This window comes from Gavialis gangeticus, unplaced genomic scaffold (assembly GCF_001723915.1).
Source record: "Gavialis gangeticus isolate Ggan-Ray unplaced genomic scaffold, GavGan_comp1, whole genome shotgun sequence".
Taxonomy (NCBI): domain Eukaryota; kingdom Metazoa; phylum Chordata; order Crocodylia; family Gavialidae; genus Gavialis; species Gavialis gangeticus.
The window spans coordinates 162337156-162363471 of NW_017729022.1; the positions used below are offsets into that span (position 1 = coordinate 162337156).

General features: G+C 44.3%; 1 protein-coding gene across 1 annotated transcript in view; it reads left to right on the forward strand.

Annotated features, from left to right (window-relative positions):
• Positions 1-16681: 16681 nt before the first annotated feature.
• VASH2 (vasohibin 2) overlaps positions 16682-26316 on the forward strand; it is an 86707-nt gene continuing 77072 nt past the window's right edge. The window contains exons 1-2 of the mRNA XM_019516440.1: positions 16682-16860; positions 17589-18042. Of these exons, the coding sequence (XP_019371985.1) occupies positions 17767-18042 (276 nt within the window). The 5' untranslated portion in view covers positions 16682-16860; positions 17589-17766. The remainder of the gene's footprint in view (positions 16861-17588; positions 18043-26316) is intronic.

A 26316-nucleotide genomic window follows, 5' to 3' on the forward strand; every position in this document is an offset into this window, starting at 1 on the left:
AAAAAAAAAAAAAAACAAAAAAACAAACAAAACAAGGACTTCCAGTTTAGTGGCAGGGGCCCTGGCACATTCCAGTGATGTGAACACAATGTGGTTTGAAAAAACATGGAAAATTTTGCAGGAAGTAGTCTTCTATCCCACTGAACTTATTTCAGAAGGCTTCCAATTTGGCATTGGTGTAACCCAGAGCCTTTTTGAAATGCTGTTCATGGGAAAGAGGAAAATTGGTTCCAGAATAGCTAGAGGCCTGCTTATTTGGAGGAGCAGGATGTGAGAAGCCTGGCCTTGAAGCAGGCTGAGCAGGAACTCCAGACCTGTTTCCCCATGCCGAGTAAGTGCCCTCATGTAACCCAGGGACCAACTTCTGAGCAGCTGGGGATAACTCGCATGATGAGTGCCTAGCTTGCACTGCACACGAGTGCCCTCAAATCCTTGAGCTGCAGGCTCCCTGGGCGCCTATATACATGCCAGATGTCTGCTCCTCTGTGTGCTAATAAGCACGCATCAGAGCAGACTATTAATCAAGTCTGTGGAAGCGTGTTTATTAATGCCCTCCAGCAGCCTCCATGTTGTGTATTCAGCATCCCTGCACTTCAGAATGGCAGCAGGGGTGCTTTATCTAAAGCCCATGAAAAGAGCTTTAGTCCAAGTGCCCCCATCACCGTTTTGAAGCACATGACACTGCAGGCACTTTAATTGTAGTGGCTCTCGAACTGCTCTAATTAAAGTGTCCCCCCATGGAGCATGTGTATAGATGCCCCCTGAGTCCTGTGGGGCCACCCTAGCCCAACTCTCAGGGGCTGGGGAAGATGGAGGGAGTCCAGAGACCACAGCAGCAGGAGGAGTGATGTGGTAGGGCGGGGAAGCAGTGTCCAGACTAGGAGCCTGAGGCCTCTACCACATTGCAACTGCTGGCCCTTGAGCAGTACCCATGGTTTAGCTTTAGCCCCAGGGCTAGCAGGCTATTGTAGCTTCGTTCTGCTAGCCCATAAGGGGCAACTTGTATCAGGTTAGCTCTGGAAAAGGAGACTTTTACAGTAGGGTGGAGGTGAGGAATTAAGGCCTAGCAATAGGGACTTGGTTGGTCCACACACGAGTGTGCAAAAGAAGTGAAAGTAGCAGCCTCCCTTAAGCAGGCTGCAGTCTGGGAGCATTGCCAGCTTCATATCCTGAAAGCTGAGGGATCATGCTCCCTGTTTTTCCCAGTCATTTCATCCAAACGTATGTTCCTGCAACAAGTTTTGGTTTAAAAAGATAAAAAAAAATTTCCTACAGAAGTTTCAATCAAAAAAGCACCAATCCTGACCTCCTCTAAAACTGTTTACCTCATCTCTTAATAGGATGACTTTGCTCACATAACTCTTAGCATTTCCATCTACAAAATAAGTATATGGTCTTGTTCTGATTTATAAAAATGGACACTTTCTGCTCCAAAAGAACTAAAAATCTCACTGTACCTATATTTAGGATAGAACAGGCTCCCAACAATCTTGATCACTGGGTTTTTGGTTTTTGTTTGGGGGTTATTTTTTGTGCATGTGGTAAAAATACCAAGTCACATTTTTTTTCCAAGTAGTTTTTGTATTTGGGCCCTTTCCTTGGCTATTTGATTTGCCTGTGGGATTCTGTAAGAGCAGTAGCTCAAAGCTTTAACTGGGTACCTAATCTGTTTTTCCTTTTAACAAAAAAAAGAAAAAGAAACAAAGTGCTGTTGACTAATAATAGAATATGGTAAAGTGCACCTCATAGGTTTATTGTAATGATGGTCCAGTTCATATTTTGTCAAAGATTATATGATCACTAAATACTGAGCTGTCCTTGTAAGAAGAATGTTTCTTTATAAAGATTATCTTTACTGGTTGATTCACCCATATTGTAAAGTCACTTAGACTTTGTTTCAAGTATGTTCCCAACCTGATGCAAGAGAGATCTAACAATACTAAACAGACCCCTCCTGTGGCTCTGGTTAACCAAACTTTGTCTTCAAAGGAGGATGTTTCCAAAGATGGACAGGTCCACCCTCTGGTGTGGCATGGTAAAGAATAAGCCTTTCTATTGTTTCTCTTCATTGATAGCTCTGATGTAACCTACAAATGTGTTCAGAGGTCTTTGTGACATTAATATGAGTACACAGACCAGTGTTGGTAGAAACCTGTCTACAGTACTGAACAAAGGGCAGCCTCATTCAACTGGAGTGAAAATGTATCCATGGATTGCATTTAAGTTCCATAATTGGCTCCATAACTAAGTTCTTGGTCTGGTACCTCTGTTCCTGCAGAACAAATCAAATCCATTTAGGGCCGTAAGTACAATGTCACTGCTGAACAGGTTTTGATTATAATAAGTCCTTGCAATACATAATCTCCAAAGGCACTGCTGGTACTTGCATGTAATTATGAGAGATTAAAGTGTTGCAGCCTTTCTGTAGCTGATTAGGGGAAGAGGTGCTCTTTCAAATGCATTCCGACTCAAAATAACACTGATGCATAAAGACTCCAAGTCCCTTAGCTTCACTTTGTGTTACCAATGCGTGGAAGCCTCAAAGGGCAGAGACCACCAAAATTCTGACCTTTCCGCAAAGCCACTCAAACCAGGCTTACTCTAGGTGGGATTTTTGACATCTACCTTCTTGTTCCTGGGCTGTCAATCCAGTAAAGTTTGGTGTTTCCTTTAGTGTACTGACAATATTGGCTTTTTGTCAGTACTAGACCAGAAAAGAACATAACCTTGTCGAAATTAACATTGGAAGGGGAGAAGTTATGCAAGCATTTAAACAGTTCACTGTGAGCAAAGAACCAGGTTGGGACAGATTTTTATCTGGCCTAGCTCATCCATTTTAATGGCTTGAGGTGAGATGAGATATTACACGTGTTTGGTGTGGTGCTGATACTGCAAGTTCACAGCCATGTGCCATATTTATTCAAATAAAACAGCATTCCTCTGCTAGCCTTCACAATGAAATGATTGCACATGCAGTGGTACAGGCTGGGGGCTGACTAGTTGGGCAGCAGCTCTGCAGAAAAGGGCCTGGGGGTTACAATGGACAAGAAGTTGAATATGAGCCAGCAGTGTGCCTTTGTTGCCAAGAAGGCTAAAGGCATACTGGGCTGCATTGGTAGGAGTGTTGCCAGCAGGTCAAGGGAAGTGATTCTTCTCTTGTTCAGTACTGGTGAGGTCAAATCTGGAGTACTGTGTTCAGTTTTGGATGCCCCACTACAAAAAGGATATGGACAAATTGGTGAGAGTCCAGCTGAGGGCAATGAAAATGGTGAGTGGGCTGGGGCGCATAGCTTCTGAGGACAGACTGAGGGAATTGATCTTATTTCTTTTCGAGCAAAGATGATTGAGAGTGGGTTTAATAGCAGCCTTCAACTACGTGAAGCGGGGGTTGAGAACAAGAAGGAACAGTCTCATGTTGCAGCAAGGGAAGTTTAGGTCAGATATTAGGAAGAATTTTCTCAGAGCAGTAAAACACTAGAACTGGTTACCCAGAGAGGTGGTGGACTCCATCCTTGGAGGTCTTTAAGATCCGGCTAGACAAAGCCTTGCCTGGGATGATGTAGTTGGGGATGGTCCTGCTTTGAGCAAGGGGTTGGATTAGATGACCTCCTAGGGTCCCTTCCAACCCTAATTTTCTATGATTCTGTGACTTATTGTTCCAGGACTGATAATCAAACCTTTGCAAAAGAAGCAGCCTCGCTTAAGAGTCAGCTTGAGATTGCTGCCAGGCTAAGTGCTTGGTGATTTAAGCATTAAACCTAACATTTCAAACATCAGCCCTCCACCTGAAAAATCAGAAGCCTGAAAATGTGTCTTTCTGCTCACCATAATATACACCAAGCCAACACAGCCTCATTCTTGACGCTACTGATAATGCTTGATTTAGGGGCTTTAGACTTTCAAGTGGCAACAGGATTTGTTTTTAAGAAAATCAGTCAAGTTTTGCAGATCTCAAGCACTACATTGGGAAGCCCCAGCTTGCAGACCTCACTTTGACAAGTGAGTTTATTGGGCTTCAGTGAGGCTGTGTAAGTAACAAGCTGCTGAACTGAGACGTGCGGGTTGAGCACAGGGGAATCCTGAATGTTAATCTTGGTTTTGTGTAAATCTGCAGAAGTCAGTCATGAAACATTACTTGTTTATAATTCTGAAGCTTCATCATGTGCACTTCTGTCAGTGAGCTACATCCTTGAACCTTTTTAAAAAAAGATGTTTCTGTTCATTGTCGGACATTTACTTGGGCAGTTATTTGAATTGGGAAGTTTGACACAACATCAGTAAAGGTAACGCTTACTTTGAACATTTGTGTACTAGCGTTTCCTCCCACCTGTCCCTGCACAGGAATGTCCCTGTATAGGTTATTCCATAATAGTATTAAACTGCTTGATCTAGTTTTAAGTGGCCCTAACAGCATTTACCATCTGTACTTCCAGTTCTTAATCATCTAAAATGATTACTGAAGTGCATTTGTCTGTTTACGTGGATAAGAGCTATTCAGCAGTTGGGTGAAGCTAAACCTCCCATTTGTAAAGGAAATTAATTATGACCCTGGGTTTTTCTGCTGAGCGCCCACAGCTCCTATTCAATGAGAGCTGCAGGTATTCATAACCACTGCAAATGAGGTCTGGTGTGTGTCTTCAGAAAATGCCATTGTTCAGGAGATGCCCTCATTCATTAGCTGTATTACCATGGTATTTGCAAGGGAGAGTAATTTAAATTTAATAAATGCCACTGTCAGAAGAAAGCTGCAGAGTGAAGTAGGAAATTAGATCTTAAAAGGAAAGAGAAAATGATTTTTTAAAGGAAAATTAGGGTTAAACAAACAAATAGTAATATCAAGACAATTACCTGGTTATTGATGTACCAGTGAACAAGAATACTTCCCAAGAAATATTGGAAACAAAACTGAAAGGGCTGTGCATTTTTATACAGACACTAAGGTAAACCACCTAGATGCAAAGAATTCTGCCTGGTCTGTTACGTTGTAAATTACGGCGTAATTGTCAGAAAGAGAGAGACAGAAGGAGGTACGTAGCTTTCAACAAAGGAGTTTAGGTCAGGAGAGTAAGGTGAACAGAATCTCCCCAAAATGGACAATGGCGCTGGGCTAGGCTATTTTCCCCCTCCAACCAGTGCCCAAATTCAGTTCATCAGCTCTGGTAGTCTACAGTGTTTGGTCACTCATACTCACTTTGCTTGTAAGCTCTTCCTACCTTTGGATCCTGAGCATATAACAAATGCTGCTTGGTGCTAGAAATTATTGTCCGTAGTATCATGACATTGCAGTATTATCTGCATTCACCCAAACTCTCATATTCATAGCTTTTAAGGGTAGCAAAAACCATTTGTTGTGTCCTCATCAGGACTAGGTGCACAAGCTGCAAGGTGCCCTGCCTACCACTCCCTTCCATAACCATTAAGCGATACTTGACTGTACATTCTCCCAGAGCAGGGAATAGCTGCGAGTCCTGCTTTAACCATTGGACTCCACAACTTTGCCTTATTTATAACAATAGTACATGTGGGAATAGGGCTGTGGAGTGTTATGTCCAATTTGCCATGCCACAGATATAACATTGGTTTAGTATCTTCCCTCTGAGTTTCCTCTGCTTCATGCACCAGTGGGGGAGTTGGGGGGCAATAACAGATAAATCATTGAGGCTGTTCCTACTACTGTTGGTTAGGGTTGCTTGTTCCTTACTGGCCACATTTACACAAGACTCTTAATGCACAGTAGACTAATTCTACAGCATGGTGCATCGTGGCAAAAGCCACGCTAATGCACGATAGAATTAATGTACTGCACATTATGCATCACAAAAAGGCAATGCGCCTTTGCTATTGCACTTTAGCGCCTGCTTCTGCGCATTTATGTAGTACTTCATATTAGAGACACTAAACTTGATGCACAGTAGCAAAGACATGTTAATGCATGTGTAGATGCCCCCACAGACTCCTTTTGCCACTAGTGCACACTCTACAGCACAAGATTTGATTACTCTTCCCTAGATGCTTGACAGCTACTACTCTTAGGAGGGATAACTTTATCCAGCCCTTTTAAACATTTAGCAACAACCTTTGATGTATTAAGCACTTCCCACAGGAAATGCTAGAAGCCGATTCCAAGCTGTTTGAACCACTGCTCCCTTCCGTTTTCTTCCTGGAGTGCACCCTCACTCTGTAGCAATGGATAGCATGGAAAGAAACTATCAGGTTCTCTAGCCCTTCTCCTTGCCAAGCTAAATAATCTAAGCCAGCAGCTCTCAGACTTTTCTGCTTTGCCTCTTAAAGGTTATTATACTGCTGTGTAGGAGTCCATGTTATAGGCAACAATAAAGTTATGCTGAGAGTCATGATAGCTAGTGTCCTCTCCCAAGCAAACTAAGAGATGAGGAGTTCTTCCTTTCTTCCCACTCCTCCAGAATGCTTTCCTATTCTTTCCTTTCAGGCACCTTCCTTATCAGAAATTACAGGGGATCCCTCCAGTGTGTTACCATCACTGAAAAGGTAGAATGTCCCTTATCCTTATAGCTAGTTTCTCGCCATTAAAATGTCAGTGGAAGACCCAGGCAGAGGGAGCCCTCCACTGTTCATTTGGAGGATCTGCACCTCTCTCTCAAAAAGGCTGCACACAACCGGTAACATCAATAAATGTTTTTACCACTGCTGTTGCCTTCACTTATGCAAATAGTGTAGGGGATGGTGGCTTTGATAAATAATAGGTCAGAATTTACTAGTATAAATATTCCACTTCATGAATAGATTCTAACTTGAAGGCATATCATACATTCAGAGAGTTCCCTTGGGTTTGTATGTTATTGTAAAGACTCATCTTGAACAAAGTACAAAGACTAATGTTATGCTGTTGCCTTGGTAATACAGTTAAAAGAGTTACTTCCAAATACAAGCCCTAAGATGACTTTGTAATTATGCTGAAGGCCCTTTTTTGTACTGCACTTAGATTTCTTGGCAATTCAAATACTGAAGGCTGAAAACTCTTATATGATTTTATGATCAATTTAGCTATTTTGGTCAATGAAGCAACTCTGGTAGCTGCAATCTCCCTGCATCTGGAATGGGTTAATATGCTAATAATGTTATTCATTGTAATTTTAGGAATGGGTATTGCTGCAGGGTGGCTTGCACCTGTCAAATAGCAAAGTACAAATCCAAAGCATAATGAAATCTAGCTGACTCGCAAATGGCTAACAGCCTGCCCATTCCCAAAGGTCAGGCAGAAGCTTGACCAAGAATTAGGTCAGCATGGTCAAGGAAGCCTCAGAATAACTGTTGCTGTTGAAGATCAAACTGAGCAATTAGTGGCATTGGGGAAGCAGCATGATGTGACACTCTGTGATTTCCATGCACATTATTAAAGCAAACACCTTAGACAGTGGTTGATTTCTGGGGCATCAGCAAGAGGCTCTGTGAAGATCTACTTAGGAAAGGAATAAAGGAGCATGTTTGAAAGTGTTTTAATGTTTGATCAGGGAACCGTTTGAACAAACAGCAGCACTATGGTTCTTCAGGCGAGGTGTGCATTTGCATAAGCAGTTGCTGTGATGGTGTATGCATAGTGGGTATCTGCATTTAGCTGGCCATCAGCATAGGACTGACATGCAAAATCATGCTAAATGCTAGGCAAATTTGCATACTCAGTGTAGGCCTGAGCTTTTGAAAATCAGAGCATTTATCAGGCTTTCTGCCCCTTAGCAGTATAGGTGCAATCCCTGTGACACAGCTTATCGGATTTTATTCAGTCTTTGTTTCTGGCTCAGTGTAACTGCAGAGTTCATTCGTTCCCACTGCTGGTGGGACTATGGAGAGGTAGTTAGCCACTGTACTAAAGTCAGGCAGAATGCAGGGAAGACTAAATAAGAGAGGCACCAGCTTTCATAAGCAGCAGCTTACTTCATCAGTTGTTAAGGAGGTCCCTTCTAGGACCTAGAAGGAAAAGCTAGGAAGCCAGCTGCTGCTTATGAAAGCTCATGCCTCTCTGATTTAGTTGGTCTATAAGGCACAGATATGTCTTGCCTTCCACAGTGTGAGTATGGGCATTTCACAGATGGGGACCTGAGGTATATAAAGGTTGTCTCAAGGAGACACTGCTAGGAACTGGGCCTCACGCTCCTGAATGTCCTAATACCTTAATTGCAGGATCAGCCTCACTCTGGCACTTTTGAATCATGGTCATGCCAGAGCTGTAAATGTAGTCTATAATATCAGGACACTCTGGAAAGCACCACAGGCCTCTGGATGCTGAAGTGGGATTTTTCAGGAAGTTTGAGTGCCATCCTTGTATGCTCGCTGCTCTTAATGGAACGTACACGGCACATCAGGAGGTGGGGGTGCAGCTGGCGCTGCCTTTATGCACTGTCTGAAAGAGGAAAAAGCTGCCCAGAGAAATGCCTACAGCTTGGAAAGAAGGCAAGTATATGCAGCTTGCTTTAACTGTGTATTTGTGGGGAAATGTCCTGGGAAACCTTCTGGAAAAATCACCCCTACTGCCACTTGGGATGTAAGGCTACAAGTAGATGTCTCATATAAGCCAGGGCTGATTATCCTAGGACACGACCCAGATGAAAACAGGTGCCATATAGTCTTTTACCCATTTCCCTTCCAAGCTGCATTGCTGCTCCTTTGCCAGTAAGTGGTCAGAAAGAGCACACAGCCTGACAGACTTGTCCCTGAAATGAACTGCTATAACCGTGCAAATGTACTATAGGATATACCAGGAAAAAAGGGTTAGTGCATTTTATCCAGCATGCTTCAGACAGACTTGAAGCTGGATAATGGATGTATATGTCTGTATGATCCTCCAGGACAAATGCAAGATCTATTTATACCCTAAATCCTTCCTAGTGAGGTGTTGGGTCCAGGCCAGCAGGGCTGAGCCATCCTGTGCTTTCAGTATCTGGAGTGGGCTGTACTGGTTTTTTCGCTTATTTAAGCTGACCGCTTATTTCCCACAGAAAAGTCCTAGTTATGCCTCTGCTGGAGAGGAGAGTGGGATAAAATTCTTGAGAAAGAGGCTGTACAAAATAGGCTTGGTCTGAACTTGGAGACTCAGTCCCTTCAGGTCAGGCTGTGAAGTGATCTGTGCCCTACCTGTTCCAAGGACAACTACAGAAGACCAGCTGTTGGACCTTGACACCGATTCCCTTCACAGAGGCATGAAACTCACTTTAACCCTTCAGCCCCAAAAATCCCACAGAAAAAAGGCATTTGAATTGTACTGCACAAGTCCAATCTGTGCAAAAAGCTCCTTCCTAAATGCTTCATCCTGAAACCTGACACTGAGCAGGCTGCACAGGTTTCCTTTAACTGATCATGCATCTTGTCTCTGTTGTCCTTTGCTCTTAAACCTCATGATGAGACTCAGTAATGCCATACACGCAGGAATTACTGGGGGAGATTATTGACAGGATTCAAAAGAGAAATTGGCTCATGTAGATAGTGATTAGTGCTAACCAGACACTCATAATTAATGGGCACTTACAAAAATGATTAAGAACCTGGAGGGTTTGATTTCTGGGGCAGGATTAAAAAAAATGTAAATATATATACAGGCAGAGCCTGGATAAGTGAGGAAGGGGAGATTTGAGGCCTCTGCTCAAGCATCTGAAGGATAGGAAAGCCAGAGAGAGATGTTCTTAGATTATTATTCATTTGCATTGCACTGAGTTAGATGCTGTAATAGGTAGACACAGTCCCTGCTCATTGATACGAGGAGATTAAGGTACTAATAACTGGCTGGAAATAAACAAAAGGAAGCAGAGAATGACCAACAGGGGCCTTTTGCTAATGATGATATCTATTACCTCTGGACTCATTTCACAAGAAAAGTGAGCTCCATTACTTGAGCCATTTGTAGGAGGGGGTTGGGCAAGGCACTAAGGAATATAGAGTATGAAACAACCCAGCACTGATTCAAATAGGTTTTTCCCATTTTTAACTTCCAGGATTCAGTTGTTTGGATGGCATCTCTCTCACCATGATGGTGATTAAGCATTGGAACAAGATACCTAGGAAGATGGTGGGACAAGTTAGAGACACACTTGACTGGAATGGTTTCATCAAAGATGATCCTGCCCTGGGCAGGGGTTGGTCATCTGACTTCCTGATATCCCTTCCAGCCCTGCTTTTCTGTGATTCCAAAGGAGAAGAAAACACTGATCTTTGGTGTCAGTGCAAATGAGTGGAAGTTAAAACAACAGATTCACTGGTTTGGAAAATGGGACTATTGAGTATAAATTGCTTTATGGTTTGGTACCCAGGAAAAACTAAATGTAATGTGTCCAGGTATGCATGTTACTTAGGGCACCTCTAATTGCTTCAAGGGAAACAATTATGGGTATCATTTCTATGCATGATATAGTATAAAGTCATGTTAATCAATGGACAATACTCCAACTCACAGATTTTGTACTGCATGTGTCAGCAAAATGTCATAGATTTCATAGATTTTATACACATTAGGGCTGGAAGGGACCTTGGAAGATCATCGAGTCCAGCCCTCTGCCCGAGAGGCACAAAGTCAGCTGGGGCCAAAGGATCCCAGCAAGATAAACATCCAATTGACTCTTAAAGGAGTCCAGAGTAGGTGCTTGCACCACCTCTGGTGGCAGTCTGTTCCAGGCCTTGGGGGCTTGGACAGTAAAGAAGTTCTTCCTTATGTCCAGCCTGAAACAGTCTTGGAGGAGTTTGTAACCGTTTGACCTTGTCATCCCTTGGGGCGCTCTGGTGAACAGGCGTTCCCCCAGATCCTGATGTACACCCCTTACATACTTATAAGCAGCCACCAGGTCCCCCCTGAGCCTGTGCTTTTCCAGGCTTAGAGTCCCATAGCTTTCAGCCTCTCATCATAAGGCCTGTTTTCCTGTCCTCTGATCATGTGCATAGCTCTTCTCTGGACTCTCTCAAGCTTCTCGACATCCTTCTTGAATTGCGGAGCCCAGAATTGGATACAGTACTCCAGCTGCGGCCTCACCAAGGCTGAGTACAGCGGGAGGATGACATCCTAAGATTTACTTGAGAAGCATCTGTAGATGCAAGCCAGAGTTTTGCTTGCTATACCAGCTGCAACATCGCATTGGTGGTTCATATTCATCTCGTGGTCAATCATGACCCCCAAGTCCCTTTCCGCCGTGGTGCTAGCAAGCATAGCACTGCTGAGCCTATAAGCGTGCTGCAGGGTTTTTTTTCCCCAAGGTGGAGTACCTTCCATTTTTTTGGTGTTGAACACCATCAGGTTTCATCTGCCCATTTTCTGAGCCTGTCTAGGTTGGCCTGGATCACCATCCTATCCTCAGGTGCGGACACTCTACCCCAAAGTTTGGTGTCATCGGCAAACTTGGCCAGTCCTCTTCTGATCCCAATGTCCACATTAATGAAGATGTTAAAGAGTACAGGTCCAAGAACAGAGCCTTGGGGGACCCCACTGGTCACGGTGCACCATGATGACTGACTTCCATCAACTACCACTCTCTGAACCCGACCACGGAGCCAATTCCCCAGCCAGAGGATTGTGATGTAGCTGAGGCTGCAGTTGGCCAGTTTTTCTATGAGATGATCATGGGGTACCAGATTGAAGGCTTTTCTTTAATTCAAGATATATGATGTCAATCTCTTCTCTCTTGTCTAGGTGATATGCCACCTGGTTGTAGAAGGAAATGAGATTGGTCAGGCAAGACCTACCTGCAACAAACCGTGCTGGCTATTCCTCAGGATGTTGCCATCAGCCAGTTTGTCAAGAAAGGTATCTTTGATAATTTTTCCAAGATCTTCCCCAGGATAGAGGTCAGGCTGATGGGCCTGTAGTTCCCCGGATCTACTTTCCTCCCTTTCTTGAAGATAGGCACCACATTGGCCCTCTTCCGATCTTCCAAACACCCAGTTTCAAGCATAATTAACTTCTCTCTAATCTAGAAACCAACACACACTGTTCCTAGTATTGGACATGGTGCACATTCAGTTTGGAAGAATTTCCAAAATATAGGGAAGAGCCATTTTCATGTTCATCATTTCCATAAGACATTTGTGGTTAGGGGGTTAGAGGTACAGTTTGCAGATGGATTTGCAATTTCTTAATTCTCAGAATCTTCAGATCTTGTCCTTTGGTTCTTTGTCACATTAAGACATTGCCGTGGGTCTTAATCCAGCCTACTCTGTACTCTCATCTTTTCTGCAGTACATAGGAATGTTCTCTGTGTGAGGAACACAGGATAGAGCCCATGATGGTGCTATGCCATGACTTCCTCTAGGAGGGGGTGCAAAATCTGGTCCAAAAGCCAGATCTGATCCATGTCACTGTGCCCACAGAGCTCCTACATGGGCTGGAAATTTGGGGGTGGGGTCTGCCACTAAATTCAGGGTACAAAGCCCTGCTGAGGACAGGTTTCAGCAGCAATGAAACTAGCATTATCGCCTATGGCTCCCTGACACTGCTTATATCATCATCACTGCTGCTTGATCTGCTCCTGGAGGTGGATCAAGATTTGGCTTGTGAGTGGCTGATTTATTGCCATTAGGGATGTGAATAGAGTTAGAGTATTGTGCTAATAATGCTAAGGTTGGTTAGAAACAGTGCTAGTAATCCCAACATTGCAGGTTTGATTCCTACGGGGACATAAGACTTTTCCTGCCTCAGGAAGGAGTTTGGACTAGATGAACTTTTGAGGTCCCTTCTAGTCCTACTTTTCTACGATTTCTATGAGGTCTTTGCGGTTGGGATCTGATGGTCCAAGATCGGGCCTGGAGGGCCAAGCAAGTTTGACATGCCTGCCATAGGGAAAAGATGGAAATACTAGTCACAGATAGGCTAGTTCACTTAATATTATTCTATTACTTTAATACCACAGCAGCTAAACACCCCATTTTCATAGGCACTCTCTAAACACAATAGAATGTTGGTCTCCGTCCCAGTGAATTTATGGTCTAAGTGAACACAGATTTTCCTTAATTCAGTATGGCAGCTTGGATAATTTTCTGGGGAGATGGGAATATTTCACTGGTTTGGAGAAAAACAGTCACTTTTACACTACTGAGTTAGGGCTGAGAGTCATTAGTAAGCTGGAATATCTGGCAAGCAGAGTGCATCATTCTGCAAATGGCCAGGACAAGAGTAGTGGTTTCTTCAAGACACGTTGAAAAAAATCCAGCATCATTTTTGTTTTTACCTCCTCGCATATCTTGAGTTCAATAGGACTGGCTGCACTACATGGAGTGCTGCCCTCAGCTCCATTTGAACTGATCACAGCAGGTTCTGGTTCTAGGGGTAGGTCCAAAAAGTGTCTGATAATGTAAGTCGAGTTCTGCAAATTGCATAAGAAATCCACATGTCATGGTTGTTCCTTTTATCTGCATATTTATCTAAGAAGGGGGGAAGAACCAGGGGTGTCAGTTTTATATCTCCTAAGGATTCTTCTTTGGAGCAGATTGCCAGGTGTTTTGTGCCACCTGAGTACAACAAAGAAGCTGAGTCTGAGTATGAAGATAGAACCTCCAATCTCTTAGCAGGATGGTAAAATTGCTGGTAGCTGGTAGGTACTTGATATACTAAGATGATGTTTCTTCTGCAAGAGATACAGCCTGAGGCTCCCAACATTGAAACTTAAAAAAATTTCCAGCAGATAAACAAGGTCTAAAAAGCTGTTTTGTCTCCAGCTGAGTGTTAAATTCTTAGCTCAGTTTTCATTTGCTTAATAATGATATTAAGATTTAAATTACCCCAGATATGGCCTGCCTACTAACACCTCTTTCAGAAGAGACTAAGGAATTCACACTTCAGCTACAGCTGTTTATCTGGTGACATTTTTTTTTGCAAATCTGGGTTAAGAAGGCATAAAGTATCATTTTAAATTGGAAAAGCATCCTTCATTTTACAACACCTGGCAGAACTTGTGCAAAGTCCCCAGACTGCACAATCCACAATACTGCTTAGTTGCACAACAGAAGAACATGGTAGATTGTATTTAGAAGGCAGCAAACATAAATCTGTGTGTCCTTTCTGTCATTGGTCTGTTCACACTGAAAGAGACCTTGTTGGGTCCATTGGCTATAAGTTAGATTTTGAAAAATAACCCCTGCTTTGATGAATTCCATCAATAAAAATGCTGCCATTTGTCAATGGAAACAGCATATTGATGAGGAAAACACTGCCCTGTGCTATTTGTAACCTAAACAATGCAGCATTATGCCCAAAAGCAAAACTGAGGCTTTGCCCACTAACACTAGGTCTATACCAGAAAGTCTTTGCTGGCATAGCTATGTTGGGAGTGTGAAAACACTGAGCTGCTAACTAGTGTAGTACAAAATAAAATTCTCCTAGGCACTGGCAATGCGTAGGGGGTGCACGTGCACCCCTTGAGATTGGAGGTGGACCCTCTGACAGAAGCGCCCCCAGTGCTGCTAGTGGTACCTTCAGGCAGTTGCTGCTTGCCTCCCCCCTCTCCTGCTGCTGACGCTGTTGGTGGTATCTGTGGGTGATTGCCGACTGTTGGTTAATGCTCGCCACCCCCTGCCACCACTGCCATGGCTGCCTGCAGGAGCTCCCTGTCACCATGGCCCCACTGCCAGCCTCCATGGGCACATGTCATTCATGCTCCTAGGTTGATTAAATTTATCCTATGAAATAGTCCTTTAGTCAGCGAGCTTGTGTTGCTTGGTGACGTGGTATAAAATTCCTTCTTTTTTGCCAGTTCTTAGCTGGGACAAGCTGTGCTCCTATTAGGGTGCTTTCCTGGAATAACAAGGCATTCCAGGCCTGTAAAACTAGACAATCTCACAGGTGAAATTACACCATTTTAATTCTGATCAGTTTTTCATCTGCTGCGGTTAAACTGTATGAACCCCTGGTGGACACTGTTCAAAAGTCAACACTATTTCAAGGAAAGCTTATTCAGCTTTAGCTTACCCCTAACTGATTTAAATTAACCTGGAATAAACCCAGTTGGAACAAAACTAGTTCTCAGAAAGGTGTGTGTCAGATTCTTTATCTGTTTAAAAATCACATTTTTAGTTATACAATGTAACTTTTTCATGTCACACCTTATGTAGATGGGGAGTGCCTACAGACAAAAGTGAAACAGAAGCATCTTTCTTATTGTTGAGAGCAGTTTAGTTACCTTTTTGAAGTTGCTTGAAGGATACATAATAAACAAGCAGCTTCATTTTATAAAGCAAATTAAATGGTTTACAATTCTTTGAGTACTGCCACTCTGCATTGTTATTAGTGGTAACACCAGGAAGGACACTTTAAGATCTGACATTCACCCTTCATCATGATTTTATTTGCATTTACTAAAGGTCTGGGTCACACTGTGAGTCTGGATGTTTAAAAAGCTGTATACATTCAAACTTCCCAACCAAACCCTTCACCCTCCCAGCAAGATTCTTCAAAAAGACTTCAAAATATTAACCCCAGCATAAGACCTTTTGCAGCATGAACAGCATGTGCCCCCTGTGGCTGGGGGGGCATGGCTGTGCTGGTGGTGGTGGGAGCCTGGTGGCAGTGAGCAGGGAGCTCCTGCAGAGGCCGCTGGTGCTGTCGGTGATGGGGGGTGGCCGCTGGTGGTGTCTGCGGCAGGAGGGTGAGTGCAACTGCCCGCAGGTGCTGCCAACAGTGTTGGTGGCATCTTTTTGCAGGGGGTGTACCGCCACACTCGGGGGTGCATGTGCACCTGTGTGCACCCTCTACACATCGCCCATTTTGCAGTTATGAGACTGGACTGCTCTGTTGCATGTTCTGATAATAGCAGCTCTTCACCTGTAGACACTGGGCCTGTGAAGGTGCTGGTGTAGACCCTACTGTGGGCCTGGGGGGTTTTCAAGGGTAAATTTGAATCAGTAATCATGCCTGTGAGGTGCCTTAGCCACTGTACTGTGACAACAACAACAACAATGATAATAATATAGTAATATAATAACAACAACAACATAGTGGTAATAACAATGATGATAATAAAAGAATACGACACTAACAATAATAATGTGATAACAATGATGATAATATAATAATATGACAACAACAATAACAATGATAATGATGATGACAATAATATAATAATATAATGACAATAACAATAATACTATAATGATAATGATGATTATGATAATAGTGATAATGATAACATATGGCAATAGCAATAAAAATATGATAATAATATAATAGTAATAACAATAATAATGATAATAATTATGATGGTAATAGTGATAATGATAATATATGACAATAGCAATAATAATGTGATAATAATGATAATCTAATAATGTAATGGCAATAACAATAATACTAGTATGATGATGATAATGACAATCATGATAATAATATAAAGGCAATAATAACAATCTGATAATAATGATGATACTAATAGTATTATTACTAATAATCATAATAATGATAATACGAATACGTGAAAGCCACGCTGAAGAGTGGTTAGGCTAGACCATTAGCCTCCAGCCGTGTAAAAGTACAGTACGTGCAACGCCGAACACTGTAAAGGACTGAAGGGGATCCCCGAGCTCCCAAGGCGAAGCACCCCCAGCCAGCAATCCCGTCCAAGCGATCAGCTTTCTCCCCGAGCCCCGCCCCTCCCGGGAAAAGCGCAGCCAATCAGAACCCTGCGAAGCTTCTCCGCGTTGCTTTCCAGCCCCGGGCACCGCCCCTCTTTGTTGCGGCAGCCAATGGGGGCGCTCGGAACGCCGGCGGCCGCTGGGTAACGTGGTTACATGTCAGAGACTAACACTTGAGGATGGAACATGGACTGAGGCGCGGGCGGCAGCGGCAGCTGCAGCAGCCCCAGCCCCAGCCCCAGCCGCCCGGGGAGTGAAGCGCGCGGCAATGAGTCCGGCTCCGACCGGGTGAGGGGCAGGACTGGCCGGCTGGGTGGGCGAGTGCGGGGGGCAGCGCGGCGCCGAGGAGGGTGGGTGGGTCTCAGCTGAAGAATGGCCTGCAGCTGGGGAAACAGCAGGCACCCACCCACGTCCAGCGCAGCCCTCAGCTGCCGCCGCCGATCGCCTGGGAACAGCCTTCCCTGGCCGAGCTCAGTCCAGCACCCTTGGTGCCGCAGTCGGAGGCTCTCCCTGCGGCTGGTGGCTGACGGAACCACCAAGCTCTGGGCAAAGGGGAGGTGGTGAGTGCGGTGTGCAGGGGTCTCCGAGCAGGGGTTATATCGCATTTACATCTTGGACTCCCCAGCGTTTTGACAAGTTGCACCAGGTGATGCAGGGAGGGGGCTTTGCAGGGTGCTATTGTCCCTTTATGTGACAGCCACAGGGGTAGGATAGAGCAGAGCCCTACCAGGCTGCTCTCTTCTCCCTTTGGGGTAATGCAAAGAGGCATGTCTTCCAGTTGCTATTGTCCTTTTGTCTGTCATTCTCAGTGGATACTGAATGGGACCTAGCAATGTTATTCTCTTGTGTGGCAGCCCCAGGAGAGAGAGAGAGAGAGAGAGAGAGAGAGAGAGAGAGAGAGAGAGAGAGAGTGTGTGTGTGTGTGTGTGTGTGTGTAGGGGGGTGTGGTAAGCTGAACGCTGTGCATAAACTCCTGATAACATGCTCCTTCCTTCCCCGTTCTATCCCGGTTTTAGATTCAGCCCACAAGACAACAGTCTCAGCACTGATCACACTGGCTTCTATGAGCTCATATCGTCTCCATTTGCCTAATTCCTCTAGTAGCAAGTGAGATGGATAAGGCTTCCTTGTTGGGGCACTGAACTGTGTACATAGATAGCCCCACCTGGACTGCTTTTGCAATTCAAGCCCACCATGACAGGCTCCACTTCCAATGCTCACCACTGTCCCCATCCCAAGGGAGCTAAAGGGGGCCGGTCAAGAAGCACTCATGCCCGGCCAGTCAGCACGACCAACAATGGGGGCTCAGAGGAAGAAGACAAAGATGGAGGGGTGCTTTTTCTTGTTAATAAAAGCGGCTTCCCTATTGACAGACAGACCTGGGAGAGGATGTGGGTGCATGTGGAAAAGGTGCATCCTGAAGGCAAAGAGATAGTAGAGACAATAAGGAATGCTGTGTACCTGGCTAAAGTAAGTGACTGTGGTTCTTGGCAGACCCAAGAACACTTAGCCAAGCTGTTTTCTCTTTCTCCTGCAGTGTAGATGCATGCAAATGTGTGAATTATTACTCAGGTGTTAGCAACAGCTACAGTTAAGACTGCCTTTACACATTCACTCTCAGCACCTGTTTTGAGGTATTAATAACTTCCCAAACATGTTGCCTGTAGATTTCTAGATTTTTTTAGTCTATTTCAGTACATATTAATGTTTGCAAGTGTTTGTTCATCCCTCCAAAGAAAATACAAAACTAAAGGTTTGCCTTCATTGTTATGATGTTGTTTTCTACAGCAAGATTAAGTAACAGTTCACTGTTATCTTGCTGCAAAATCCCAGTGAAGAGTAGGCACTTGCATTATTACTATTATTACATCCAGAAACTAGTCATAGAGCAGGACCCTTTTGTGGTAAGTGCTGCGCACACACAGGACAGAAATGTTGTCCCTGCCATAAAGAATTTACAATTCAAGTGTAAAACAAGAGTCAACAAATGAATACAGGCAGATGGGATTGGGTACCGGGTGATGCTAAGAATTTAAAACAGTACAGCCAATAGGTAGTTAATACCCAGTAAAAAACAGGTGTGTTATGATTTGATTTCTTTTAATTGGCCAAACTGAAAAATAATAACAAAAAATGTTTTTGATAGAGGCACAACAAAAGCAAAGTAAGTATTTTGAGAAAATGGAAGACATCCAAAAAGTAAAAAAAAAATCATTTTGAAATCTTGTATTCAACCTGAATGAAATGTTTCTCTGAATTTTGGAGGTTTTAACACAATTTTTTAAAATTGAATTTTTTAAAATGCAAAATCAAAATGTTTGTTTTCTTTCAAAGAAGCTGAAACCAAACAGTTCTCTTTTTTCCAGCTGAAACAGACAAATTGAACCATATGCATCAGTAACTTGGGTTCACGTGAATCTGCATGTTTTTGCAAATAAGATATATTTGACTGAAAAATGTCACCTACTTGTAGTAAGAACATGCCTTCTTTTATCACTAAAGATGAAAATTGGCAGGTTATCATACAATATGCCTTTGGACGTCCCCAAAAATGCTGGTTTTGATTTGGTGGAATTTGGAAACCATGAGAACTTCCTTCCCACGTGGACAGTACCCTCCAGACACCACTTAAGCTGTGTTCACCTAGGCTGCAGTGACTGCACTGCACAATGCTGGTTCAGCTGCCCACTGACATACCCAGCTCATCAGGTGCAGCGTGAAGGAGGCAGAGCTCTTATGAAGGCTTTCCTCATCCAGAGCTATCTGAAACTAGCCTTGATACTACAGCCTAGATCTGGGCTTTCTAAGCTTTTGAATGTTTCCTAGTCCTTTATTTGTCTTCTGCCCCTGTTTCCCTACCGTGTGTGTCGTGTCTGTTTTGATTGTAAGTTCTTTCAGAGGACAGACTAATGATGGACTCTGCTCCATTCTGGTTTGGTTTTAAATCTACTATAATAGACATGGTTATTAATAGTAAAAATTGGACCTTCCTCACATTTGCCTACTGAAGAGTGTGAAATCCTAGCCTTGCTGAGGTTGTTGGGAAAATTCTTGTTGATTTTAATGGGGTCAAGAGTTTACCTGTAGTGATGTGTACATAACTTTGAGGAAGTTTAAACCCAGGGCTGGACTTCACAGCTTGGGCCCATCTTTTTTTTTTTTTCTATGCTCATACTGATCTCTGAATTCATGGTGAATACAGCAGAGAAGGTCTGCTTTGCATGTAGATTTTATACTAATTTTGGAGGTTTAATAATAAAGATGCATCTGGGTATTGGCAGGCATATGCCGTGTAAACCAAGGTGCACAGTCTTGCCTTTCCTGCTGTCAATTTCTTGAGACTGGCAGGTTACCCAGCTTTCTTCACCTGAAACAGACAAATCAACTTACATTTGTGAATAGATTTGGTCATGCTGGGTGCCTACACACGAGCACAGCTGCTGCTCCGACAGGCTGGAATTCTAGTGTGTTGGTACAAACTCAGTTAATTGAGTCTGCTGGAGCGTGACAATTGCCATGCTCCTGCAGCCTTCAGCATCTCATGTATCAGCATCCCCGTGCTTAAAAATGGTGTTGAGGGTGCTTGAACTAAAGCTTGTTGAATGAGCAGGAGACGCGGCGGTACTTTAGTTAGAGTGGATCTTGGAGCTGCTTTAATTAAACCGCTGCTCCTCCCCATCGCTGGAACATATGTAAAAGTGCCCCCTGATTCTACATTTTTCAGTGAGTAAAATATTCACCTGAAAAATATCACTTCCTGAAATTGTTTGGTTCTTTATCATGCTTTGTTTGATTTCTGACTGCAGCTGCTCCATTAGCAATTGGTGTCAGAGGTCAGAATAAGATGATCTCTCTATTTTAGGAGATTATGGGTTTGGTTCCCTTCTCATATACAGTAGTACAAATCAGGAATGACTGCTGAAGCTGGTTGCATTATACTAGTGTAAAACCTCCTGGGAGAGGAGGCACTTTTAGGGTGAGCAGTGAAAATGGTATGATTATTGTGACATGCATCTGTACTTCAGATTGGTTGGGATGCCTCTGTTCTTTACCTGGGTTAGTAAGTAGAAGCTGTAGACACAGTTGAGTCATCTGCCAAGGAAACATGCCCATTTTGTCAGTAATTCATGCTGAGTGAGGCTGAGCACCTGTGCAGTGCTTCACCCTGTGCAGCCTTAAAACACACTTAACGTTGAACGTCACTTCTTTCTGTAGGGCAGAAACATGCAGAGTAGAAGGAGAGGGAGGCAGATGCATGGAAGGGGAGGAGGAGATTAAGTATTGTATACTTTTCCCTTTCCCTCAAGTTATGAACACTGCACAGCTATGCCAGTGCAGGCAGAAATGTGTCCCATTATTCTTTCCCTCATCCTTTAATACAAGTTATTTCATTTAGCAAGCCGTCAGGGTTTGCCTCCACATCAGCTCTCTGGAGGGCAGAAAATGTAGGTGGTGTGTGGAGAACCTGTAGCAGCACATCCTAAGGGACCCACAGAGTTGGCACTTGCTTTCACTTGGAGTTTTCAGACTCTGGAGTAGGGAAGCTACAGAGCCTGCTCCCTTTGAGGCTGTAAGCCCCTGCCTCAGGTGGGAACGTGGAGTGAAACCATGCAAAGTGAACTCCAGTCTCTTCCTTGTTCCTGGAAGGCCTTTAATTCAAGGGCACGGGGAGTTGGGCCTATTTAATAAGGGTGTGCAAAGTGGGCCCTATTTGATTTGGATTCGGATTCGGCCCGAATCAGGGACAGTGATTCAATTCTTTGATTCGGATCACTGTCCCTGATTCGATTTGGCTGCATATGAATCTCAAGATTCAATGCTGATTCAGAGAATCCGTGACTTGGACATAGACACAACTTTAAATGTTTTTTCTACATACCTTGAGGTATCAGCATGGCTCATGAATGCTGCAATGCTAGGGCAGATGGAGCGTCCCACAGGAGCATGGGGGACCCTGCTGCATGCTTGGTGGCAAACCCAGAAGTGAACCAGAAGTACTTCCGGTTCACTCCTTGGTCTGCAGGGGAGTGTGCGGGGGGCCCCCCATGCCCGCCTGGCTCCGAGATCGGCCATGGGGGGGCCCTTGGTGCCCCTCCAGACCCAGGAGGCACCAATTGGTGAGCTGAGGGGGTGTGGGGGGGCCCCCTGTGCACCCCACATTGGACCCAGAAGTGCTGTGAGGTCTGCTGCCAGACACTGCTGCTGAGCACACTGGGGAGCCCCCCACATTTCTGTGGGGTGCCCCATCCACCCCAGCATTCACGAGCCGTCTGCTACCTAGAGGTATGCAGAAAAAACGTTTAAAGCTGTGTCTATGTCTGAATCACCAAATCTCTCTGAATCGATTCGGAGGGTTCCAATTCATAGTTTGTTGGGTCGGAAGGGACCTTAGTAGATCATCTAGTCCGATCCCCTGCCATGGCAGGAAAGAGTACTGGGGTCAAACAACCCCAGCAAGGTGTACATCTAGCCTCCTCTTGAAGACCCCCAGGGTAGGAGCCAGCACCACTTCTCTTGGAAGTTGGTTCCAGATCCTAGCCGCCCTGACCATGAAGTAGTGCCTCCTGATATCTAGCCTAAATATACCCTCTGCCAGCTTGTGACCGTTATTCCTGGTCACTCCTGGCAGTGCTCAGGGGAACAGGGACTTCCCCAGTGCCTGCTGGTCCCTCCTGACTAGTTTGTAACAGGCCATTAGATCCCCCCTCAGCCTTCTCTTGTGGAGGCTGAAAAGAGCCACCAACCACAAAGGGACTTGAACCCTCAATCTTCTGATCTGAAGTTAGACACCTTATCCATTAGGCCACATGGTCAATTCAGAGCAGTTAAAGGGTCCTCTGATTTGATTCGAATTCAGAGTTTTGGCCACTGAATCGGGCCGAATCTCTGCTGAATCGAATCAGGGACCAAACCTTTGCACAGCCCTACTATTTAATCAATCCAGAAACTGGAAAAGTAAATGACACTTACAGTGTATCCCAACAAAAGCTTTGCTAAGGGTTAGTACTGTTCGGCTAACAATGAGCTCCACTAATATAAGGTCTTAGGAAGTTTGTTTAGACTTATGGGTACTATCCTGACTCTAAAGTGTTGGGCATAGACCTCTCTCCGAAACGTGTTATCACGTGTTGGCCATTATTCTAGGCTGGTATGATGGTTTCTGTGACTTAATGTAAATAGCTAGGAGAAGATGCTGACAGGCAGGTGTCCATTTGCATCCCAAGGGATAAGGCACTTGTCCTGGTTTCATGAGCCCTGTTGAAACTGTTTAAGCTTTGTCTAAATCAGAAGCCAAGGCATTTCAAACTAGCTGGGAGAGAGTTGGGACATATTGATGATCATTGAACAGGACAGTTTTTAGCATAGTTTTTGCATATTTCTTTAATCTTCCTCTTTCCATAACATAGATCAGTTCTTGTCCTGGAATACATTTTACTCCTAATGAAGGCTATGCTGTAGCAGGCTATGCTACTTCAGCCTAATCACAGCATAGCAATTTCTACCACTTTATTTCATTACTCTCTGGTTCATGGAGTTTTTCGCATCATGTTTCTCAACTGCTTCTTGCTCAACTGTGCTTGAGCTGGAGCTAGAATATTGTGTAGTGCATGGCAGGCTATTATCTAGCAGCCCTCATCCTGGTAACCCTGTCTTTTCTATTTATGATAGTTTGTATCTTTTTGGGTTTTGACTCTGCTATGCTCCCTTTAATAGTTCAGACACCTTAGTTTTGACCTCCTATGTATGGGTGATAGTAATAAAGTTCCCATTCTCCCACCAGCCTTATCTACTGTATTTCTAAAGTGTCTGTTCCTGTTGATAAGAACTGAATCCCTGTAAGTAAAATGTAAGACCAGCCCAGTTACATTTTTTTCTTTTCTGGGTTTAGTGGCCTAGATTAGATGAGTAGGCTTTTTTATTCCAGCCCATTTCCTCTTGGTTTAAAAAGTTTTGAGTTCCAATGGTAACTTCATTGATAATCACGATCTTTGGTTCAATTAGAAGAAAGCAAAGTACAAACTAGATTTGATTATTGCACTTGCCCCCCAAAAGAAACCTGCAGGGCAGAAACATTTGTTCCACACACCAAATGACATATATCTGGAATGTCTGTGATGACTGATGAAACAACTGGTGAGAGGTGAACTCATAGCAGACACTCCCCAAATCAGTCACCACACTAAAGGCCACCAGATACCTCTGCACACAGAAAGGTTGAGGACCAGTGATGGTGTTTTCCTGCATGCCGTTGTACTACAATGCCTTCAAAGCTGAATCTGATCTGTGTTATCATGCTGTATATGCCAGAGCCTTGTGATAATGCAGGAATAATGTGGCTAGACAGTTAGGTTTCACCTGTTCTTTCCCTGAAAACCCAGTCTGCTAATTCCCGATCAGTAGGCAAAGAATTAGCCCTTCCTTTCCCCCCAAATTCTTGAATTCTCACTCTCCCCCATACAAAGAGATGTCATCATGTGCCAAGCTGACCAGCCCCTTTCAGAAAAGATAGGGCCAGCCTCACCTGTTACTAACTAATGGCTTCTCAGCAAAAGCTGTTAGAATACCAGGTTGCTGACAGCCTGAGGAGCACCTGGTCCCTTACAAAGCTCTTTTGGGCTGGTTACTGCAGGAATAATTATAATCTAGCACAGGGCTGTCCAACTGGCAGCCTGCCAGCTGCATGCAGCCCACAAGCCTGTCACTGCTCCTACCACTCTGGCTGCAAAAGCATCTTAAATCATCCTAAAGCTTCCCCTTCCTCCTCTGGCAGCCACTTCTTGCCTTCGCCTTTGGGGGCGGGGAACAACACAGTGCAGGGAGCTGATGGTGAGTCCAGGCTGTGCATTAGGAAGGAAGGGGATCGTGTCCACATGGGGCCACACTGGGGTGGGGGGAGGGAGGCAGGGGAGGCAGGAGTCATGCCTGTGCAGTCCCAGAGTCCCACAGCACCAAGGGTCCCCCAGTGCAATGGTGGTGGAGGGGGAAGTCTGTGTGGGTGCATGAAGCAGCTAGGGGGATGTCTGCATTGCCCAGGAGCCCGTAGCTCACTCTATGTCCTGTGCTGCATGCAGCACTTGGAGTGCTTGGTTCTTAGAAATTGGACAACCTTGATCTAGCATTTAGGTGGCTTCTAGGCATATGGGTTAGAGAGTCCTTGGTGTCCTGGGGCCTCAGGGCTTAGTACAGACAGTGAAAAAGCCTGAGGCTAAATTGATTCAGTCTTCACAGGTTAGCTGCATAGATTTAACTGATAAGCAAGTGAATAGACATTCACTTTTGATTCTGGAAATGCAGCTACATGGCTGCAGTGGCCCAGACCAGAAGCTGGGGGGGGGGGCGCTACAGCATGCCTCCCTGCTTGGCTAGAGCAGGCAGCATGGGTCATGGGTAGCCTGCCTACCCTGCAAGGAGGGGAGGGGGCATTATGGGGGAGGTGCAAAGGATTCTAGGATGCTGGGGGACTATGCATTAACTTGAATCTGGAGGGGATCTGGGACAGAAGTTCAGTAAACTGATTTAACCTAAATTGGTTAAGTCTGATACCATGTCCATCCAGGTGTATCTTAAACCAGTTTCAGCCTTATTGAAAGTGGTTCATGTGCACTGAACTTCTGTTGTGTGACACATTTGAACCAGTTTCTGATCACTTATACCAATTTGTGTATAACTTGTTCCTAGCCCGGAGGAGAGGCGGAGGCACATGTTTGTTTTCTTGGTTTTTGTAAGTTTTGGTTCCTCTTCAAGTTGTGCTATGAAGCAATGGCATGAAGCAGACTTAGTTTGGCACTGGCCCTTCCTGGCCTGGTCAGACTGGCTCCCTCCACTCCAGTTCTTTTCTTATGCTTGAATTGAAATGAAGCTGAGCAATGCTTGTTTTTCATCTATTTGTTATATTCTGTCTTGATGTTTAATTCCCAGTGATGGGCAGTGAGTTTTCATCCTTTTTCAGGAATCTGCATTTGATTGCACTAATCATCTTAGCATTAGTCCCTGTACTCCTCTATGTAGGACAGTAAGTAGCTTCTTAGTGTATCTGTTTGGTTACCAGTAAAGGAGCAAATGTAAATTATGAAGCTGCTTTTCTCAAGTCTGCCTTGCTGGTTTAGATCCTGAAAATAAAGCCATGGTGCTCTTACTCCCTTATTAGGTTGCCAGCCTGGGAATTCCAGCACCCGAAGGTTTAATCTAGTTCTTATTTTCATCTTCAGTTTATTATTAGTGCTTAGTAAACAACACTGGCTTCTTTATACCAGGACAGAATTTCTATGGTTCTGGCTAACCTAAGACCTACATGTGCATTGCAGGTATTAATAAATAAAGCCTGCCAACAACTCAGTGAGCCTCTGTCTGCCAGCCTTGCTTGTGATAAGTAATAGCAATCCTTAGAGAAAGGAGCAAAGTCATGCCTTGAGATTCAGAAATATTGTACTGTGGGGTCTGAGGTGAGGAGCAGGTCTGTATCAGAGCTGGGAACCAAATCTGAATGACCTGAAACTCAGTCCTAAGATTTGGCCCCAAGATCATCCTCCTGTTTTACATGGTCTCTGATGCAAACTTTGGATCTGATTCTTTCATAGATTCATAGATTAAGGGTCGGAAGGGATCTAGTAGATCTTCTAGCCCGACCCCCCGCCAGGGTGGGAGAACAACAAAACCCCAAAACAAGAAACGGGACTCAAATATTCATAGATTCATAGATTAAGGGTCGGAAGGGACCTAGTAGATCTTCTAGCCCGACCCCCC